Source organism: Diospyros lotus, chromosome 13 (assembly GCF_014633365.1).
Source record: "Diospyros lotus cultivar Yz01 chromosome 13, ASM1463336v1, whole genome shotgun sequence".
Lineage (NCBI taxonomy): Eukaryota > Viridiplantae > Streptophyta > Magnoliopsida > Ericales > Ebenaceae > Diospyros > Diospyros lotus.
Genome location: NC_068350.1, coordinates 9833487 through 9852125, shown reverse-complemented (window position 1 = coordinate 9852125; position 18639 = coordinate 9833487). Strand labels below are relative to the sequence as shown.

The following is an 18639-nucleotide window of genomic DNA, read 5'->3' as shown; positions in this document are numbered from 1 at the left end:
GATTCAGACAAGACACCCCTTTGAGAAGGATGAATGAGGTAAGTATTTCTTCCCTTGAAAGTCAAATATCCAATCTAACTTCTCTTGTTCAACAATTGGCTGTAGGAAATTTGCAACAAGTCAAAGCTTGTGGAATTTGTGTTGCTACTAGTCATCCAATGGATATGTGTCCTACACTTCAAGAAGATTCTTTAGAGCATGCCAATGCAGTTGGAGGATTCTCAGGCCCACCACAAAGGAAGTACGATCCTTATTCAAATACCTACAATCCAGGGTGGAGGAATCATCCCAACTTCAGTTATGGAGCAAAGCCATAATTCCAACATTACCAGGCTACACCACATATTCCACCACAACAACCTTCCTCAAGTTCAGGTATGTCTTTAGAAGAAATTGTTAAATCACTTGCAACTAACACACAACAATTTCAACAGGAGACAAGAACAAGCATCAAGCAATTGGAGAATCAAATTAGTCAACTAGCAACATCAATGAGTAGGCTTGAAGCTCAAGGTTTTGGGAAATTTCCTTCCCAAACAATTATAAATTCTCAAGAAAATATAAGTGCCATTACGTTGCGAAGTGGAAAAGAAATTGACATTCCTATTCAGAATCCTACAGATTTAGCTAAGAAGACTCAAAAAGAGGAGGCAGAAAATGAGGCGACAATCTCTTCTAAGGTAATCTCTCAAACAATTGTGCATAATTCTAATAAACCTAATCCTCTTCCTTTTCCTAGCAGGTTATCTAAATCTAAAAAGGAAGATCAAGAAAAGGATATCTTGGAGATTTTTTGAAAGGTAGAAGTGAACATTCCTTTATTGGATGCCATTAAGCAAGTCCCAAGGTACGCAAAATTTCTCAAGGAATTGTGCACCAATAAGATGAAGTTGAAAGGTAATGAGAAGGTAAGTATGGGAGAGAATGTTTCAGTCGTACTTCAAAAGAAATTACCTCCCAAATGCAAGGACCCAAGTATGTTCACTATCCCTTGCAAAGTAGGTAATGTCAGGATTGAGAAAGCAATGTTAGATCTAGGAGCTTCAATAAATGTTATGCCTCTTTCTATTTATTCATCTTTGAATATTGGTCCATTGAAAGAAACAAGTGTGATTATTCAACTTGCTGATAGATCTAATGTGTATCCTAAGGGAGTTCTTGAGGATGTTTTAGTGCAAGTTAATGAATTGGTTTTTCCTGTTGATTTTTATGTGCTTAACATGGAAGAAGATGACTCATCTAATCTAGCACCAATCTTATTAGGGAGACCATTTCTAAAAACAGCAAGGACAAAGATTGATGTTCATGATGGTACCCTTACCATGGAGTTCGATAGGGAGATTGTGAAATTTAATATATTTGATAACATAAGGTATCCTAATGATGTTCAATCTGCATTTTCTATTGACGTGGTTAATGCTTTTGCACATGAGACTTTTGAGTTGAGACATGAGGGCAAGACGAAGGTAAGGACAAAGGATAAGAAAAAGGACAAGACAAATGTAATACCCGAAATTATTAGAAAATGGAAGATAGAGATAATTCGAAAATAATTGTGAAGTTTGAGAATTTTTGGGCTTAAAGAGAGCCCAAACCAATACAGAATAGGGTTATAGAATTACCGAATTGACTGTAGGGACTGCATCGAGATATAGATTCCAAAGGAAAATGATACGATGTCATTGGGTATCCCAAAATAGTATTTATGACATTGAAAGAAATCAAATTGGGAACAGTTTTCGGTACAGCTGCGGGTCAGGCTGCAAAACTGAATGATGATACGGGACTTCCGAAAAGTCAACGGAGACTGCAGGGGGCTCTATTTTTATGTGAAGATCAACCCTAAAGTGGTTTTAAGATGAAACGATAACCCTGTAAAAAGACTGGGGCAAAAATGTACTTATCGAGTAACTTAAAGTTATTAATTTTAGAATTTCGGTATTTGAATCCAAGTGAAATTGATGTTTAAGGATGTAATTGCAATTGAGGAAATACTCAAGTGAAATGAAATGAGGGAGAAATTTGGGGTTTGATGTAATTTTTTCTTATTAATATAGTATATTAAGTAATATAATATATTATATTAAGATATAAATATATATATGTGTGTGTGTGTGTGTGTGTGGTGTGTTCACGTGATGGCCCATGGTTTCTTGGCCAAGAGATTGTGGCTTAATTTGGCCACTAGATTGAAGCAAATCTATGGATTAAAAATCATGGTTTAGAAATTAAAATAATGAGTTAAAGTTTGGTAGATTGAAGCAAAACCATGGATCAAAACCATAGTTTGGGAATTGGCCAATCTATGGAGCAAAACCATGGTTTGGGGATTAAAATAATGGAATAAATCTTGGTGCCCAAGGCAAATTTTGCCTATAAATAGACAAGCTTGCCATTTGGATTTCCATAGAGAGCTTGGAGCTTGGATGAGAGCTACTTGGGCAATTCATAGGTAAGTTTATTTTTATTTATTTTTTTTAAGCAATTTAGTTATTTAATTAATTTAGTTTAAATTAGTTTAGTAAATTATTTAGTTAAATTAGTAAATTAATTTGTTAGCCTAGTGAGTTTAGTATATAAATTACTAGGACTTATTTCATGAATGTTGGTAGAAAAAGAGTGGAAAAATACTTAGGTTTGGTATTGTTGTGAATTTTCAAAGGATACGGTGGTTATGGAAAAATAGGAAAAATAGAGGAAATTGAGGAAAATTATGGAAAATCTTAGAAAATTAGATATTGACTTTACTTTGAATACATATAATGTCTAGGGAATCTTTAAGTCTCGAGGTTGAGCAAAAGTGCATTTGGCACGTAAATCGAGGACGGGCACGCATCTCGAGGAATCTCGAAAAATAGTCCAAGGTGAGTGATTACACTATCCAAACCTGATTTTGTGAATGGTTCTACCTTCAAACTGTTGTTCTTGCATGAGGTTTTCTATAAACCTATACGTGTTATGATTTGCCTATATGAGCATGCTACGTTGTCAAATTATGTGATTTTTGTGCATATCAAAATATCGGTTCATGTGTCGTTACATACTTGAAATATGTTTTTAAACTGTTGCATTCACGAAAATTCGTGTGGGCATACTGTTATACCTACATGTTGCTGACCGAGGGCAAAAGCCGGACATCCTCCGAGAGGCGCTATGCAAGCGCCAGTGAGAAAGCTCTCATGAGGAATACCGTGAGCCTAAGGGATGGCGTGTGTGGTATTTGCATGAGTTCTATGAAGTTGGGTCGGGGTGGCATGGTTAGGGACTTCCTGAGAGGCGCTGTCATGCGCCATTGAGAAAGCTCTCGTTGGAGGATGCTAACATGTTCACATGTCACTTCAGAATAGATCTCAAAGGTTTTGCATTCACTTTATAACTGACCATGCATATAAACTGTTTTGAAATCCTCACTAGAAGATTCATCTTCTAATTGGACTATGTCCCTGGAATATTCCACATTCCAGGTTAGACCAGCAGCGCAAAAGGAAAAGAAATAGCGGAAGGGTAGATTTATGTTGCCACATGTGGCACACTTATCATGTCTTTTATTATGTATGATGTATTAAATGATGTAAACCCTAGCATGTTTTGATTATATTTGAGGCATTCAGTTAATGTATTGGGAGACATCATCATGTATTTCGTTTGGAGAACTTTTGGAACGATTTCATATATTAAGTGATGTAATATGTTTATGCACTATATTAGGTTCGATCAGTCTTCCGTAGTCGCTATTTTATTGCCTGTCTTAACTGCCTATTTATTGAACTTGTTAAGTTGAGAAGGCAAGACTTGGAATTTGGGATTTTATGGTTCTTAGAAATTGATTGGATAAAATATATATATATATATTCCCAAAATTCTAAGTAGAAGTAACGCTCTGAAAAGCGGGTCGTTACAACAAAGGCATTTCAAGACATAATGGTTGCTAGAAAGCAATTTGTGTTTGGACAAAAAGTTTTACTTTACAATTCAAGACTCAAATTAATGCCTGGTAAGTTACGTTCTCATTGGATTGGTCTTTTTGAAGTTACTAACGTATGTTCTTATGGTGCAGTTGAGGTACGAAGCTTAGGAACTAATAAGGTGTTCAAGGTTAATGGGCATAGGCTTAAGCCATTTCATGAAGGTTTTCAGGAGCAAACTGTGGATGAAGTGCAATTGAGAGATCCAACTTACACTGATTGAGAAGTGGCAACGTCGGGCTAAAGACGTTAAATAAAGGCGCTGCTTGGGAGGCAACCCAAGATGATCAGATTTGCTTTCTCTATCCCTTTTCTTTTTCTTTTCATATGCATTATTTTTTTTTCTATGCCATTTTCTTGTATTTAGCCTTACATTGGGAACAATGTAAGTTTTAAATGTGGGGGAGTGATTGCATTTAGAGAGTTTAGAGAGTGCATTTTGAACATGTTAATTATTATTATTATTATTATTATTATTTAGGATGTCTAGGATGTTTTCCCAATGATATTCAAGGATTCACATGTTATAAACTTAAATTGACTTGAGGTGAGAATGTTATAACATGATTGAACAAAATACTTGCATACTTAGACTAGAATTGACTCGAGTTTGATTTTGAAGAGTATTAACTTGTGTTGGTAGACCAAAAAACCATTATTGGGGGAGCCTTTGAGCCTTTGAGATTGAAACATACATGGCAATCTTGTGTTTTCTTTTGGAGTGATGTTCATTCATTTAAGATTGCTATAAAACTTGCTTCTAATACTAGTCAAAGTTGCAGATTCATGTGCATGCATAAAGATGAAAATGGCATATAGGATTTATAACCACTTGACTTAAAAAACCAACCTTACAAAATTGACTTTAGTATACCTATTTTGAGCTTATTATCTTTTTCTTTGTTCAACAACCCTTGTTAATAAGCCGTAACCCATTTTCATTTGTTATCCTTATTTTGTTTACCCACATTTGGACTAGTAGAGCATTTGAAATTATTCGAAGGGTTTTGAAAAGGACGGTGAATTGAATGAGTGTGGAGATGCTATTGTTGATTTGTTATGGCTGTATTATTGATGAAGTGGAATGTATTTGGGAAATGCTTATGATATTATGTCCTTGTAGCAAAAAAAGAAAAAGAAAAAAAAAAGTTATTGCTATTTATCTACTCCTATGTTTTGAGCTACTTAGTAGTAATTGGGGGTTGACAGTATGCTCCTGCATCATCCTTCATGTCAAACAGTGGTTTAAAATATGAGTATGCATATGCACCCTAAGCAATGCTTAGAGAAAAAAAAAATATATGTTGAAAAAAAAAAAGAAAGAAGAAAGGGAAAAAAAAAAAAAGGTGCAAGGACATAATATATGATATTTTTTAAAAGAAATGAATAAGGAAGAAAGAAACAAAGAGTGTTTGATTATTGGTTGAGGTGTTGGGTCCTTCATGCCTAATTAACCCAACTTGTTTCTAAATGCTCTATTAGTTTCTTAGGTCTTAACCTTTTTCCCTTTTATATCCTACCTTTACCTTAACCCCATTACAACCTTATTAAAGACCATTGGATTTGTGTACGGCATGTGACATCAGCAACAAAGATTGGATGAACAAACAAGTTTATGGTAGTAATTGAGCATGAATTGAATGTTGAGTGAATTTTTCCAACCCTTAAACACTTGAGTGAATTATGAGTGATGTGTGAGGGTCTATCATACTTGTTGATTTCTTTTTGAATGAAAATCTCTTGTTTATTTTAGTTTGAGTTTGTTGAGTGTTTTAGTTCATGACATGTTATAGCGTTTGATTCTTTGGGTTGTCTTTGATTATGATATGTGATATTTTTCGTGTCATTGGGGGAATTAATGTGATATGTGATATTTTTCGTTTGATTCTTTGGGTTGTCTTTGATTATGATATGTGATTCTTTGGGTTGTCTTTGATTATGATATGTGTCATGTCTCGTAGTCTTGCTTGAGGGCAAGCAAAAGCTAAGTGTGGGGGAATTTGATAAGTGCATAATTTAATATATTTATTTCCCTTACATATGGTCTCTTCGGTGAACTTTATGCCTTATTGTGTTGATTTATACTTATTTTTATGGTTAAGACAATTTTAGATAGGTTAGAATAAATTGGGCTTTTACTTACAAAATTTCAGCTTTTTAATATTTTGACCTTTTGGGCTTCTTATAGATTTTCGAACATGTTAGAATTCAAGAGCATGAATAAGGTCTTCAGAGCTTTTGTAGAGGACTTCTTGGGATTTCCATAATGGTATTATTTGTCCAAATCCGAGTTCGTTTGGGCCTCCAAACATTGCTTCAAGTTAGGGCCAAAAGCTGGGCCAAATCCTAATTGGATTAGAATTCTACACAAACATGGAATCGTTAAAAGGCCATAACTTGAGCGTCTGATGTCCAAATCGAGTGATTCAAAAGCCTAAATTTATATAAACATTCTGAAATACAATTCTTAAGAAGGGGTCGAAGCTCAAAACGCTCGTTATCCTACCCAAAACGGGCTCACAAGTTACGAGAGTCTAGGAGTCCTAATTCCTTGGCTGATTTGGATTCTTTGTTGGGGGATATTTAAAGTCTTGATCCAAGCTCGAGAGGGGGGATGCCCAGGAAGAAAAAGAGGAAGAGAAGCACATCCAAGAGGGGGAAGAAGCATCATTTTCATATTTTCTCTTCTTTTTGTGTTCTTTCTCTCATTATGTGTGGCTAAACTTTGGTTTTTCGGTAGAAAGATATTTTGAAGCCATGGTGAAGAACATTGTGAGATCTTTTTGATTTTATTTGCAATCTGATTTTCTCTTGAATATTCATGTATCTTCTGATTTTAATGTTTATGATTGTGTGTTTTGATTGCATAGACGGCCGTTATTCAATTCTTGATGCATGATCTATTGCTAGCTTGAATACCAAATCCGTAATTGTTTGGTCTTTCTTGCATAAGTAGCAATTAGGGTTGATGATTATGGATAAGTTTTTGTTCAATTCCTAGGGAGTACATGTGTTGAATTAAATAAACCGAGCTTGTGTGTTTATTGTTCAGATTTGGTCTTGTTTCCACAAAGTTTAATGCTGCCATTGAATTAAATTCTAGAGAGCTTGTTCTAGGGTTGTTTGAAGGTAAGGGTTAATTGAAGAGCTTGTTTTAATTAATTAAGAAGTATGGGAAACATTGAATGAACAGAGCTTGTTGTTCTTTCTAAAGTCAAGTATTCAAGGAAAATTAGTGACTTTGGCATCAATGATCAATGTTATAACCATTGGTGGATCAATCCCTTCTACCGGAAGCATTTCTATTAATTACTTTAATTTTGTTACATTCTGATTTGTCTTATTAATTTAGAATAATATTTTATTTTTAATTGTTTGAATTTCAGAATACAAACCCCCTAATCGTTTCTTCTATTTATTATAATTTTTCAAAGGAATAGATCTAACCAATCCCTGTGGATACGACCTTGCTTATCAGTATCACAATTCATATTTTTAAGAACAAGAATTTATTATTTGTTGGATTCGACACCCATCATAACTCTGCCTATATCTTCCTCAAATTCTCCATCTTCCTCACCACTTCACCAATCCGCCATTCCTTCCCCACCCCACCACCTCATCCTCTCCCTTGCAGGTCCACTAGAACTAGGCGTGCACCCAAATTTCTGTAGGATTATCATTGTCAACAAAAGGCTTTCACTTCCTCCAACCAATTGTTACCCAAGCAACTAGGTTCGATACAAGGTACTCTTTTCTCACTTACTAATAGCTTATCTTATCATGTTTTTCCCCCTTCTTATCAAGCTTTCTCTAATACCATTTCCATCCATTTTGAACCACAAACATACAAACAAGCCCTCAAACACCCAGGTTGATGTCAAGCCATGGGTGTAGAACTGGCTGCCTTAGAAGCCAACAACACATGGCAACTTACAGATTTGCCACTAGGGAAAGTGCCCATCGATTGTAAATAGGTTTACAAAATAAAGTACCATTCAAACGGGTCTATTAAGATATTGAAGGCTCGCTTGGTAGCCAAGGGCTACACACAACTTGAAGGGGTAGATTATCAGGAGACATTCTCTCTTGTTGCTAAGTTGGTAACTGTGAGATGCCTCTTAGCAATTATAATACCCCATATTTTTGTGAAATTGCCACGTATTTTAAGTGAGTTTAAAATATCAAAAAACATGCTTGAAATGGCAACAAGTGACCGAATCAGTCGTAGGGAGTACCCTAGAGCTTAGATACCTAAGGTTAAAGGTATATTTTTGACGAGCGTCTTGAGGCGAGATTTATGACGCTGAAAGAAATCAAATCAGAAATGATTTTCGGTTAAACTAAGTTGTAGCCTAAAAAGACTGAATGATGGTAAGGGGCTTCCGAAAAATCGTATATATTGAGTAATTTTGAGTTATTAATTTTGAAATTTTAAGTATCTCGATAAATTTGATGTTTGAGGGTGTAATTGTAATTAGAGAATTATCCAAATGAAATAAGGATAAAATTAAGAGCTTATGTGGTAAAATATTGAAGTTGAGGACTTGAAATAAGGGCCAAAGTGTTATTTGAAAGAAGTTTGGGGTTTTAGCTTAGATTTCAAAAGATCAATTCATTCTAGTTTTGGATTTCAAAAGTCACTCAATTATGGATTTGAGTCTTTAGAGTCCATGGCTAAGATTTTGACAAGTGGCATAATGTGATTGGTTGGAGAAATCTATAAAAAGGCACCATGGGTTGTTCTCAAATCATTCCAAACAAGCTTGAGAGTTGAAGCATTCTAAGAGGAGGAGCTTGCTCTAGAGAGAGAGAAGGGAGTTCGGCAAGAAGGCGGGAAGAAAGCGGCGAAGAAGCGGCAGAGAACGAGCCTCGTCAGAGTTGCGGGTCTTCGCCGGAGTTCGCCAAAATGAATCAGCAAAAAAGCGAGGTAAGTTCTTTCTTTTTTTATAATCTTGTATAGGGGAAAAAAAGGATCGCGTAGGTTCAAACAGGGGTCAAATCGAAGTTAAAACGAGGGAGATATGGCCGAAATATGAAAACGACACAATGCTGTCCGAAATCTGGAAGCAGCGCGTGAGATACATGCGCCGGAAGTGGCTGCACGTGAAGGAGCGTAAGCCACACCTTCTTGGGGCACGTGAGGGCGCATGAGGGGTCCATTTTCTTTCAAATTTTTCAGTTATGCCCCTACTTTAATACCCTTCAACCCTATAGAAAAATATTTGGGTTTAGGTTTACCGAAACGCGTGTTTTCTGCAGAAACCTAGGCCGTTTGCAGTAAAATTATACCATCAAAAAGATAAACCAACAAGGTGAGACTCCTATACTCAAAATCCTATTTTTTATTCTCTTATGAGAGACTTCTATTGCATGAGACGTGTTTCGTGAAGTTCTTACACAAACACTTGTTATTCTCTTACGTGAAATCATGATGCATATATGAAATGTATTTTTCTGAAAATTATATGCTATTGGCTTTTTAACTGTTGCATTTATAAAACTCGTGTGGCCATACTATTGTACCTATTTGTTGTTGGCCGAGAGCAAAAGTCAGATATCCCCCGCGATGCGCTATGCGTGGGCCATCGAGAAAGCTATTGTGGGGAAGACTGTGAGCCTAAGGAACAACGGATGTGGTGCTTGCATGAGTGCTATGAAATCGGGCCAAAGTGACATGGTTGGGGACCTCCCAAGAGGCGCTATGCGTGCGCCATTGAAAAAGCTCTCGTTGGAGGAGGCTAACGTATTCACGAGGCACTTCAGAGTAGTTCTCGTTGTCTTCTCATACATTTTATACCTGATAATGCATTGATATAAATTGTTTTTTTGGAGTTTCTCACTAGAAGATTCATCTTCTAATTGGATTATGTCCCTGGAATATTCAAACATTCCAGGTTCGACGAGCAGCTCTAAGGAAAATGAGGTAACTGAAGAATAAGTTTAATTTCTTGTCTGTAGCATGATTAACATATTCTTATTTATGTGCGAACCTATGTAATTTTGGATATGTTTAAGATGTTCAGTTATCACTTGATGATGTCCATATAATATATTTTGTAGACGTCTTGAACAATTTTATGATAAATAAAGTATTATGGTTGTGAACCATATCAGGTTCGATCTAGCTTCCGCATTTGAAATTTTAATGCCTGTCTTAGCTATTCGATTATTGTGTTTGTTAAGCTGAGAAGGTGAAAATTAGGGATTTTGGGATATTGTGTGATGTATGACAGCTATTGTGATATGAAAAATGTTTATATTCTCGAAATCCTAAGTTATAACACGCTCAAGAAATTTGGGGTATTACAGCAATTGCTTCAGTTAAGGGCTGGCATTTACATCAATTTGATGTAAATAATGCCTTTTTACATGAGAATTTATATGAGGACATTTACATGAAGAAACCTCCTGGTTATACCAAAGGGACACCCACTCAAGTATGCAAACTACTAAAAAGTTTATATGGCCTCAAGCAAGCTTTGAGGCAATGGTGCTCCAAATTTTCTCAATCACTACTTGAATCTAGTTTTTCATAATCCAAGGCTGATTATAGCCTCTTTACAAAGGAAAATAATGGTTCTTTCATAGCTTTACTAGTACATATCGATGACATACTTGTGGCCAGCAACGATATTGATTTTGTCAGTCAATTGAAAGTCTTTCTTGACAACAAATTTAAGATAAAGGATCTCGACTCTTTGAGGTATTTTCTTGGCATTGAGATTGCCCGCTCCTCTAAAGGTATCCATTTATGTCAAAGAAAATACACTTTGGACATTTTAGCTTATTCTAAAAATTTGGGCAACAAACCTACTAAGGTTCTCATGGAACAAAACGTCAAGTTAACTCAATCCTTTGGCCAACCTTTATCAGGACCGAGTGTATATCGAAGATTGATTGGTCGTCTTCTTTATCTTACAATTACTCGACCTGACATTTGTTACAATGTGCAAACTTTGAGTCAATTTATGGCTGCCCCCACTGATATTCATCTCTGTGCTGCTTAGAAAATTCTCAAGTATCTCAAAGTTGCACTAGGTCAGGGCTTACTTCTCCCCAGCTCATCCTCACTTTAGCTCATTGCTTTTTGTGACTCAGATTGAGCCTCATGTCCCGACACCAGATGCTCAGTCACTGAGTACTACATCTTCCTTGGTTCAACATTGATTTCATGGAAATTGAAGAAGCAATCCGTTGTTTCTCAATCCTCAGCTGAGGTAGAGTATCGATCGATGGCAACTACATGTTGTGAGCTCACCTGGCTGCATTTTATACTTTTTGCTCTCTAGGTTTCTCATCCTCAATTCGTTGCCTTGCATTTTGATAACCAGGCTACCATCCACATTGCAACCAACCTTGTCTTTCACGAGAGGACGTAACACATTGAGCTTGACTGTCACTTGATCCGTGACAAAATTCAAAAGGGTAACATCAAAACATTTTATGTTCCAACCTCCAAACAGTTGGCTGATTTTTTGACTAAAGCTTTGCCATCTGTTGTTCTTCACTCTCACTTATCCAAGATGGGAGTTCTCAATCTCCATTCTCCATCTTTTGCTCGGAAAGGGGGTATTGAAGCATAATACATCACATTCGAATTAAGGAAAAGTATCCATTATTGAAGAAGGATGATTTCCATTCTTCTGTTATTTACATTTCTGTTTGCTGAGTTGTACACAAAGACAATGATGTATGTTATTAGAAGATTCCTTTTGTATTGATATATAGATGACTGAATATACAATTTTGAGAAGATAAGATCATAGAATATTTTCTCTCCATTTTTTGGCGTTTTCTTCTCTACATTCCTTTGTTGTTCATTTTGTTACAATGTTCAATGTGCAAGAAGGCAATAATGTGTAGTCTCCAGATATTGCTAATTTAACCAATTCTAATTTCATAATCACTGACGTCTTTGTGCACTGCATTTCAGAGTCCAGAATTTTAACCGACTGTTGGGCAGGTATTTTAATAAAGTGTTGACAGTATAACTCTACTCTAGTATAAAAGAAAAAAGAAATTGAAATAATTTTTAAAATTGTTATGGTTAATTGGTAAAATTAGAAGTCCGCAACGGAAGTTATATATAAATAGTGATTTAGACACAGAAGGAGGAAAGTATTGAAAGTTTAAATTTAGCCGAGAATGAACAACAGGTGGGAGTGGGACCATCCTTATCTACAACTTAAACACAAGACTGTGACACTTTGAGGAGAGTTTCTTCTGATTTGGCCTTATCCATTCACAGGACACGAACAGCACAAAATCTCCAATTACCAGCCCCCCTGCATCTTCCATCAATGGCGTCAATTGCTTCTCTTCAACCTCTTCCTCTTCACAATTCAGTATATCAATCAGCCAAGACCCACCCTACTCTCTCCAGGAGCCTTTCTTCACGATCAGCGTTTCTGGGCTCAAAACTCTCGTCATGGAAAACCAACCAGAAGAAGAACAAGAACGGAACTCTGACGGTGGTCGCTGCCGTTGGGGACGTCTCAGCCGACAGCACCAGCTATCTGATAGCCGGCGCCGCCGCGGTGGCTCTGCTGGGAACCGCCTTCCCCATCCTCTTCTCCCGGAAGGACACGTAAAATTACTCCTCTTTCCTCTCCCTCCGTTGCCCCTCTCTCTCTCTCTCTTATGGCTTATCCTTTAATCTTTGTTTGGTGATATATATAGTTGCCCGGAATGCGACGGGGCAGGCTTTGTCCGGCAATCCGGCGCCACCCTCAGGGCGAACGCAGCTCGGAAAGACCTGACCCAGATCGTCTGTGCCCGTTGCAATGGCCTTGGCAAGCTCAACCAGATCGACAAACAGTAGAACCCAACTTAATTCCTGTTGTGTATTCGTAGTTGGATGTTTTCTTGTACACGCATATAACACTGCATGATATGCCTGTACTGTACCTCGTTCTTCGTTCTACTCTGTTATCTTCTGCAAATGAATACATCTACGGACATTGCACATTGTTATCAGCTAATCTTAATTTCTTCAATTTCAAACTGTTGTCTGTCGACGAAGAAACTGGAGATCGATAATAAGCATATATTGAGTAGACGGTGAACAACAGTTTCATGCTACGAGTGGAGTCGGTATGAATCACCACTCAGATGATTTCCTTCTTGCAGATGAGGGCAGTTGAGGAAAATTAGAAGGTTTCCTCTCCAGATGAAGTGGTTAATCTAGTCTGAATTAGGACTCAAAACCCATCTTAGATTATATTTTATGGGATTCATTTGATACCTTATTGTTTACAACACCCTTAATTTCTTTCAAGCCAGGCGAGAAGAGCTCTCACTAGCCTATCAAAATTGAGTTCTGTTGCACACATACAACCTTATGTCACCCGTCCGGTTTGCACCCATCTAATCGAAAAGGAGAGAATCGGGCTGTGTCGGTTTAAATGAGTCGGGCTGCCGTTTCATGTCATGCCCACAAACAAAGGAGGGTTGCTCACTTGCCCATGGGTGCCCATGTGTCATGCATGACCCATGGGCCCAGCCCATTTGCCTTTTTTTTTTAAATCATGTTTCTGGTAACACCCACTCTTTTTTGGGCTCAATAAAAGGCTCATTGTTCCCTAATCTGAATCCGCCCTAAGAAGCACATAAATCTCAAAATGAGTAGCATTCCCATTTCAAACACATTTCATATAACTTGAACATCCCACTTAAAATATGACTCCCAACTAGTTTGTATTCACTAGCAAGAAGATCAACTTGAGCCGACAATCACTAGTCACTTACGCATGTATATCACAATTTCTTTAAGAACGCCTACAGGGAGTGGCTGCCAATGGGCCTCGCGAATGCTCAAATTCCTGTGTCGTGCATAGGGGGATCGATAGCCCAGTGAGATCGCCGGCTTCAAGATGATCCATGTAAATTGAGGCCAACGTGACATCCCCATGGTCCCTCTAGATCGGGAACCAACCTTGGTAAATGTAATTTTCTAGACTCAATTGATGTTTGTTTAAGTATAAACTAAATTAATGATAGGATCTTTAATGGTTCAATCATAATTAATTTAAATCTGAATTAGTATAAAATTGAATCAAATTCAGCCTAAAATATACCCACAATGTTGGTGGGTGTGGCGGATTTAATGAAAATGTTGGTATTATTTTTTGAAATTCAAGAATGTTCGTTTTATTTTTAAATTTTAAAAATTGTGTTGCGGTGACACTGACACTGACACGAATATAAAAAATAATAAAAATTAAAAAAATCAAGACACGAGAACAAAGCTGAAGGTTGATGTGGGCATCCAATTAAGGGTCGGCAAATAGAATGCTGTAGGCTCCATTAATCAGTGAATGTGAGTGTCTCTTAATTCATAATCATAATAATAAAGGTAAAAGGAAAGGAATTCTTAAGACTAAAGAGAATTTCATCAACATGTTTAATAAAATAAATAAATAAGAGATGTTTCTGAAAAAGGAAGGTTCAGCTGACATAAATCAACGTGGCATTGTCACAAGGGTCGCCCTTAAGAAAGAGAGTTAAAAGAGAAATGATACACTATGCACGTGACTTAATCACCTTCACCAACAACAAGCCCATCCCTTCCATGGTCCCAAATCATGACCCTCTGTTCTTTTTAGTTCAACATAACATGTGCTTCCAAGTGAAGAGTATCTTTATGCTCACGAGAAAGTAAAATTCTTTTTTTTTTTTTCTATGAAAAGATAATAACAAATTCCTTAACTTTCATGACATTATTTTAGTGGGTCAAATGGTCATTGTAATTTTCAAAATATAAAAACTACAAACTATAATTTAGTAAAATTTCACAAATGCAAATATAATTTATTCTATTTTCTTATTTTTTATTATATTTTGCTGGCTGAAAGTTTATCTGGGCAGTGATTAGACAACCCACGACAAAAACCAAACCAAACCAAACATAACAAAAGCACTTGGCTTTGCTTCATTTGTTACCTTGTTGGGGTTAATAAAGATAAAAAAATAGAGGAAACAATGGTTTCAATAAATGTAAAGGCTTTTATTAATGGTCCCCTGCCCAATAAATTTCTTTGGGAGTGCTCAAATATATATATATATATATATATATTGCCATTCCATATATGGTATACTAGCTCGTTGGGGTTGGGTGCCCCAAGAAATAAAGAAGAGAAAGGGTTTCAAAATCAATGTAAAAGTAAAACCCTTAATTATGCTTCCTGTCTTTCCATGGCAACTCAGTTTAATAGAAAATTCTATTAGTATATCATTATATATATTTTAGGTTACATAATGATGTATCAATATCTAAAAAAATTTTTCGTACCCAAATGGTGAGCGCAATAAAGTGAGGGGTATTTATGTCATTTATGTGTCTTGTGTAGTCCAAAATGTACATAAATGATGTATAAATAATATGACCCCACTTTAATTATATAATATAGAATAATATTGTGTTGCTACCTGTAGAAAAGTCGTGGCTCCAGAAGATGCAACCAAAACAGTAGTAATATTTCTCCATGCCCACAATTTCTATACAATGCTACGCAAAGGGTATGTCGATCATTGAAAAGTATTGTATTGTAGAATTTCTATACAAAAAACATCAGTAAAATGGTATGTCGATGCCCCTACGCATGGTGCCAAATGAGGTCAAGTCAAATGATCTCTACCCCACCGGAAGTTATGTAGAATAAAATTCATGTTTCAAAAAATATTATTATCAAATGATTATAGTCTTAACGTTTCAAACTCTTTGTTATCTCCCTCTTAATTATGGTGCGTTATTCAATGCTAACAAAAATATTTTTTTTATGGAAAAGTTTCGGGAATTTCAGTAACTCACTCTGAACTATTTAATTGTCATACGTATGTCAACAGAAGAGCTATTAAATTATTATTATTTGGCCCACCATATAAAATCACTCGATTCAGCCCTAATGCTAGAGCTAAGCTTACCAAGAAAACAGCATGGAATATGGAAGTGGTCTGTGTTTAGGAAGCTTCTTTCATATAAATAAACCACCCTTAGACCACAAAGATTGCAGCTTGGGGGTCAGTTCATTTACTCAATCCCAACAAACAAACCAAACTTCAGTTGCCTAGTCTCATCACGACCTCGCCCCCTCAAACGACGTCGTCTCTTTCCCCCTCGCCACCCCTTCCAGAGATCTTTTGTTCCATTTGTTCACTTTCATTCTTCCTCGACCTCCGCCATTCTCAGATCTCTTTCAATAGCCATGGAAGTTCACTCCCTCAGGCCTCCCTTTCTTCTTTATCTTTACATCGTCTTGTTCTTGATTCAAATCCAGCTTTCCTCTTCTTCTTCTTCTTCTTCTATAATGCGGGTTTTGCCTCTGAAAACGGAAGCAATCCCATCTGGGTCTCTTTTCAGCAGGCTGCCAAACAAGCTTCATTTCCACCACAATGTCACCCTCACAGTCTCTCTTTCAGTCGGCTCGCCCCCACAGAACGTTACCATGGTCCTCGACACTGGCAGTGAGCTCTCTTGGCTTCGCTGCAAAACCACCCTCTTGTCCCAACCCGTTTTCTACCCGAACCGCTCCTCTTCCTATGCTCCCATTTCTTGTTCCTCACCCACCTGCGTGAACCGAACCCGGGACTTCTCCATTCCCGCTTCCTGCGACTCCAACAACCTCTGCCACGCTGTCCTCTCCTACGCCGACTCGTCGTCATCGGAGGGCAATCTCGCGTCCGACACGTTCAACATCGGAGGGTCCGACGTTCCGGGCACGATATTCGGGTGCATGGATTTGGGTTTCAGCAGTAACTCCGAGGAAGACGCCAAGACCACCGGGTTAATGGGCATGAACCGCGGGTCGCTCTCTTTAGTCTCGCAGATGGGTTTTCGTAAATTCTCCTACTGCATTTCGGGTTACAACTTCTCGGGCGTGTTATTGCTCGGCGACTCGAATTTTACATGGATCGCACCGTTGAACTACACGCCGTTGATTCAAATCTCCACTCCATTGCCCTACTTTGATCGGGTCGCATACACGGTTCAGCTCGAAGGAATCAAGGTTTCAGACAAATTACTTCAATTGCCGAAATCAGTGTTCGAACCAGACCACACAGGGGCGGGTCAGACCATGGTCGATTCTGGCACCCAGTTCACCTTCCTTCTTGGCCCGGCCTACACTGCTTTGAGAAACGAGTTCTTAAACCAAACAACCAGAGTTTTACGGGTCTTGGAGGACCCGAACTTCGTCTTCCAAGGGGCAATGGATCTTTGCTACCGGGTTCCATCGGGGCAGACCAGCCTGCCCCAGTTACCAACGGTGAGCCTGATGTTCCGGGGCGCCGAAATGACGGTTTCGGGGGAGCGGTTACTGTACCGGGTACCAGGCGAAACCAGGGGAAAGGATTCGGTGCATTGCTTCACATTCGGGAACTCGGATCTACTGGCAATCGAGGCGTACGTGATTGGGCATCACCACCAGCAGGACGTGTGGATGGAATTTGATCTTGAGAAGTCAAGGATTGGCTTAGCTCAGGTACGTTGCGACTTGGCGGGTCAAAGATTCGGGTTATATAACTAGTTACTTCCAGGCGCACCAGCACCGTCCGACGGATTGATCTCACCTTGTTCTCATGATTAAATTTTTATGCCCATAACTATAGGGCCCACCTTGCTATGGTGAGATCCGTCAAATGGCCCGATCCTACTGATGCTCCTTTGATCGGACGGCAATAATTAAAGGAAGAGAGGGATGGGCTAGAGGGTGATTGTTCCGCCGCTGTACATGTGATACTTGCCTTCATGCCTTTAAGTTTTGGTGACATGCATGTAACAAATAAATTCTCTAGACGTCAAGCAATGGGGGTCGGGTGGTGCTACAACTTGCTTGGCTCACTAACAATCAAAATAATATATGGTTTTTATAATATTGTGTAGCTTTAATTCTGATTGAAAAAGTCTAATGGTTGTTTAATTATTAGGAAAAGGATTTCTATTTGTGAAAATTAAGTAGCTATAAGTGAGGGGGACACAAACACAATGTTTAATCTAATCTAATAAATGATGATATCCCCAATCCATTTGTTCGGCTACCTAATTATTTGAGAGTTCTAATCCTAGCTAGCTAGGGCTCGTTTGTTTGTTTGGTAATAATTCTTCTTAATTTTCACAAATAAATTAAGTTGGTTAATTAGAGTCTTAAAAAGAGTTAGAGATCCTCTCTATTCTACTAATTAGTAATTAGTGAACTAAGTGAATTAAATGAAATCAACCCACCATCCTCAACCTCAAATATTTTACTTTGAACTTTTTTACGTTCTTCTTTTCTTTATTCTTTTTATTGGGTTGGGAATGAAATGACAAACAGTTTGAGAGAGAGAGAGAGAGAGAGAGAGAGAGAGTAAATATATTATATGATAATCGATGGAGGAAGAAGTTAGATGCGTCCTTAAATGAGTGTGGGCTCCCATTTGCTGAAACTTTCTTTAATGATAGTCGACACCAAAATCACTGTAACTTCAACCCCACCACTGTTTTTCTTTACAAAATTTATTATATTCATACTTATTAGGAAGAAAGGGAAATGCGTAAATAAATAATAATTTATGGTGAAAACTCATTGTCTTCAATTAAACTTTGACCATATATATATATCAAGACTATATTTTTTTAAATAAATTTTTATATATATTCAATAAACTAATAATATTTAATTGATTCACAAAATTA

At 37.5% G+C, this 18639-nt stretch overlaps 3 protein-coding genes across 3 annotated transcripts; all 3 read left to right on the top strand.

The window, feature by feature from the left end:
• The first annotated feature begins 491 nt into the window (after positions 1 to 491).
• Positions 492 to 1553, top strand: LOC127788024 (uncharacterized). The gene is made up of 2 exons (XM_052316143.1): positions 492 to 680; positions 801 to 1553. Exons 1-2 carry the CDS (start codon positions 492 to 494, stop codon positions 1551 to 1553), a joined length of 942 nt encoding a protein of 313 aa, XP_052172103.1.
• A 10572-nt stretch (positions 1554 to 12125) lies between these two features.
• On the top strand, positions 12126 to 12944 carry LOC127788386 (uncharacterized). The gene is made up of 2 exons (XM_052316572.1): positions 12126 to 12555; positions 12648 to 12944. Exons 1-2 carry the CDS (start codon positions 12269 to 12271, stop codon positions 12787 to 12789), a joined length of 429 nt encoding a protein of 142 aa, XP_052172532.1. The 5' UTR covers positions 12126 to 12268; the 3' UTR covers positions 12790 to 12944.
• Positions 12945 to 15841: 2897 nt separating this feature from the next.
• Positions 15842 to 17843, top strand: LOC127788383 (aspartic proteinase PCS1). The gene has a single exon (XM_052316569.1). The coding sequence runs from the start codon at positions 16172 to 16174 to the stop codon at positions 17489 to 17491; it is 1320 nt and encodes a 439-aa protein (XP_052172529.1). The 5' UTR covers positions 15842 to 16171; the 3' UTR covers positions 17492 to 17843.
• The last annotated feature ends 796 nt before the right edge of the window (positions 17844 to 18639 follow it).

Bases quoted from the DNA above. Each gene is read 5' to 3' on its own strand.
- LOC127788024 (XM_052316143.1), top strand. From the start codon at position 492: ATGAGTAGGCTTGAAGCTCAAGGTTTTGGGAAATTTCCTTCCCAAACA. The intron at 681-800 runs GTAATCTCTCAA...ATTTTTTGAAAG, and splicing joins AGGCGACAATCTCTTCTAAG to GTAGAAGTGAACATTCCTTT.
- LOC127788386 (XM_052316572.1), top strand. From the start codon at position 12,269: ATGGCGTCAATTGCTTCTCTTCAACCTCTTCCTCTTCACAATTCAGTA. The intron at 12,556-12,647 runs GTAAAATTACTC...TGATATATATAG, and splicing joins CTCTTCTCCCGGAAGGACAC to TTGCCCGGAATGCGACGGGG.
- LOC127788383 (XM_052316569.1), top strand. From the start codon at position 16,172: ATGGAAGTTCACTCCCTCAGGCCTCCCTTTCTTCTTTATCTTTACATC.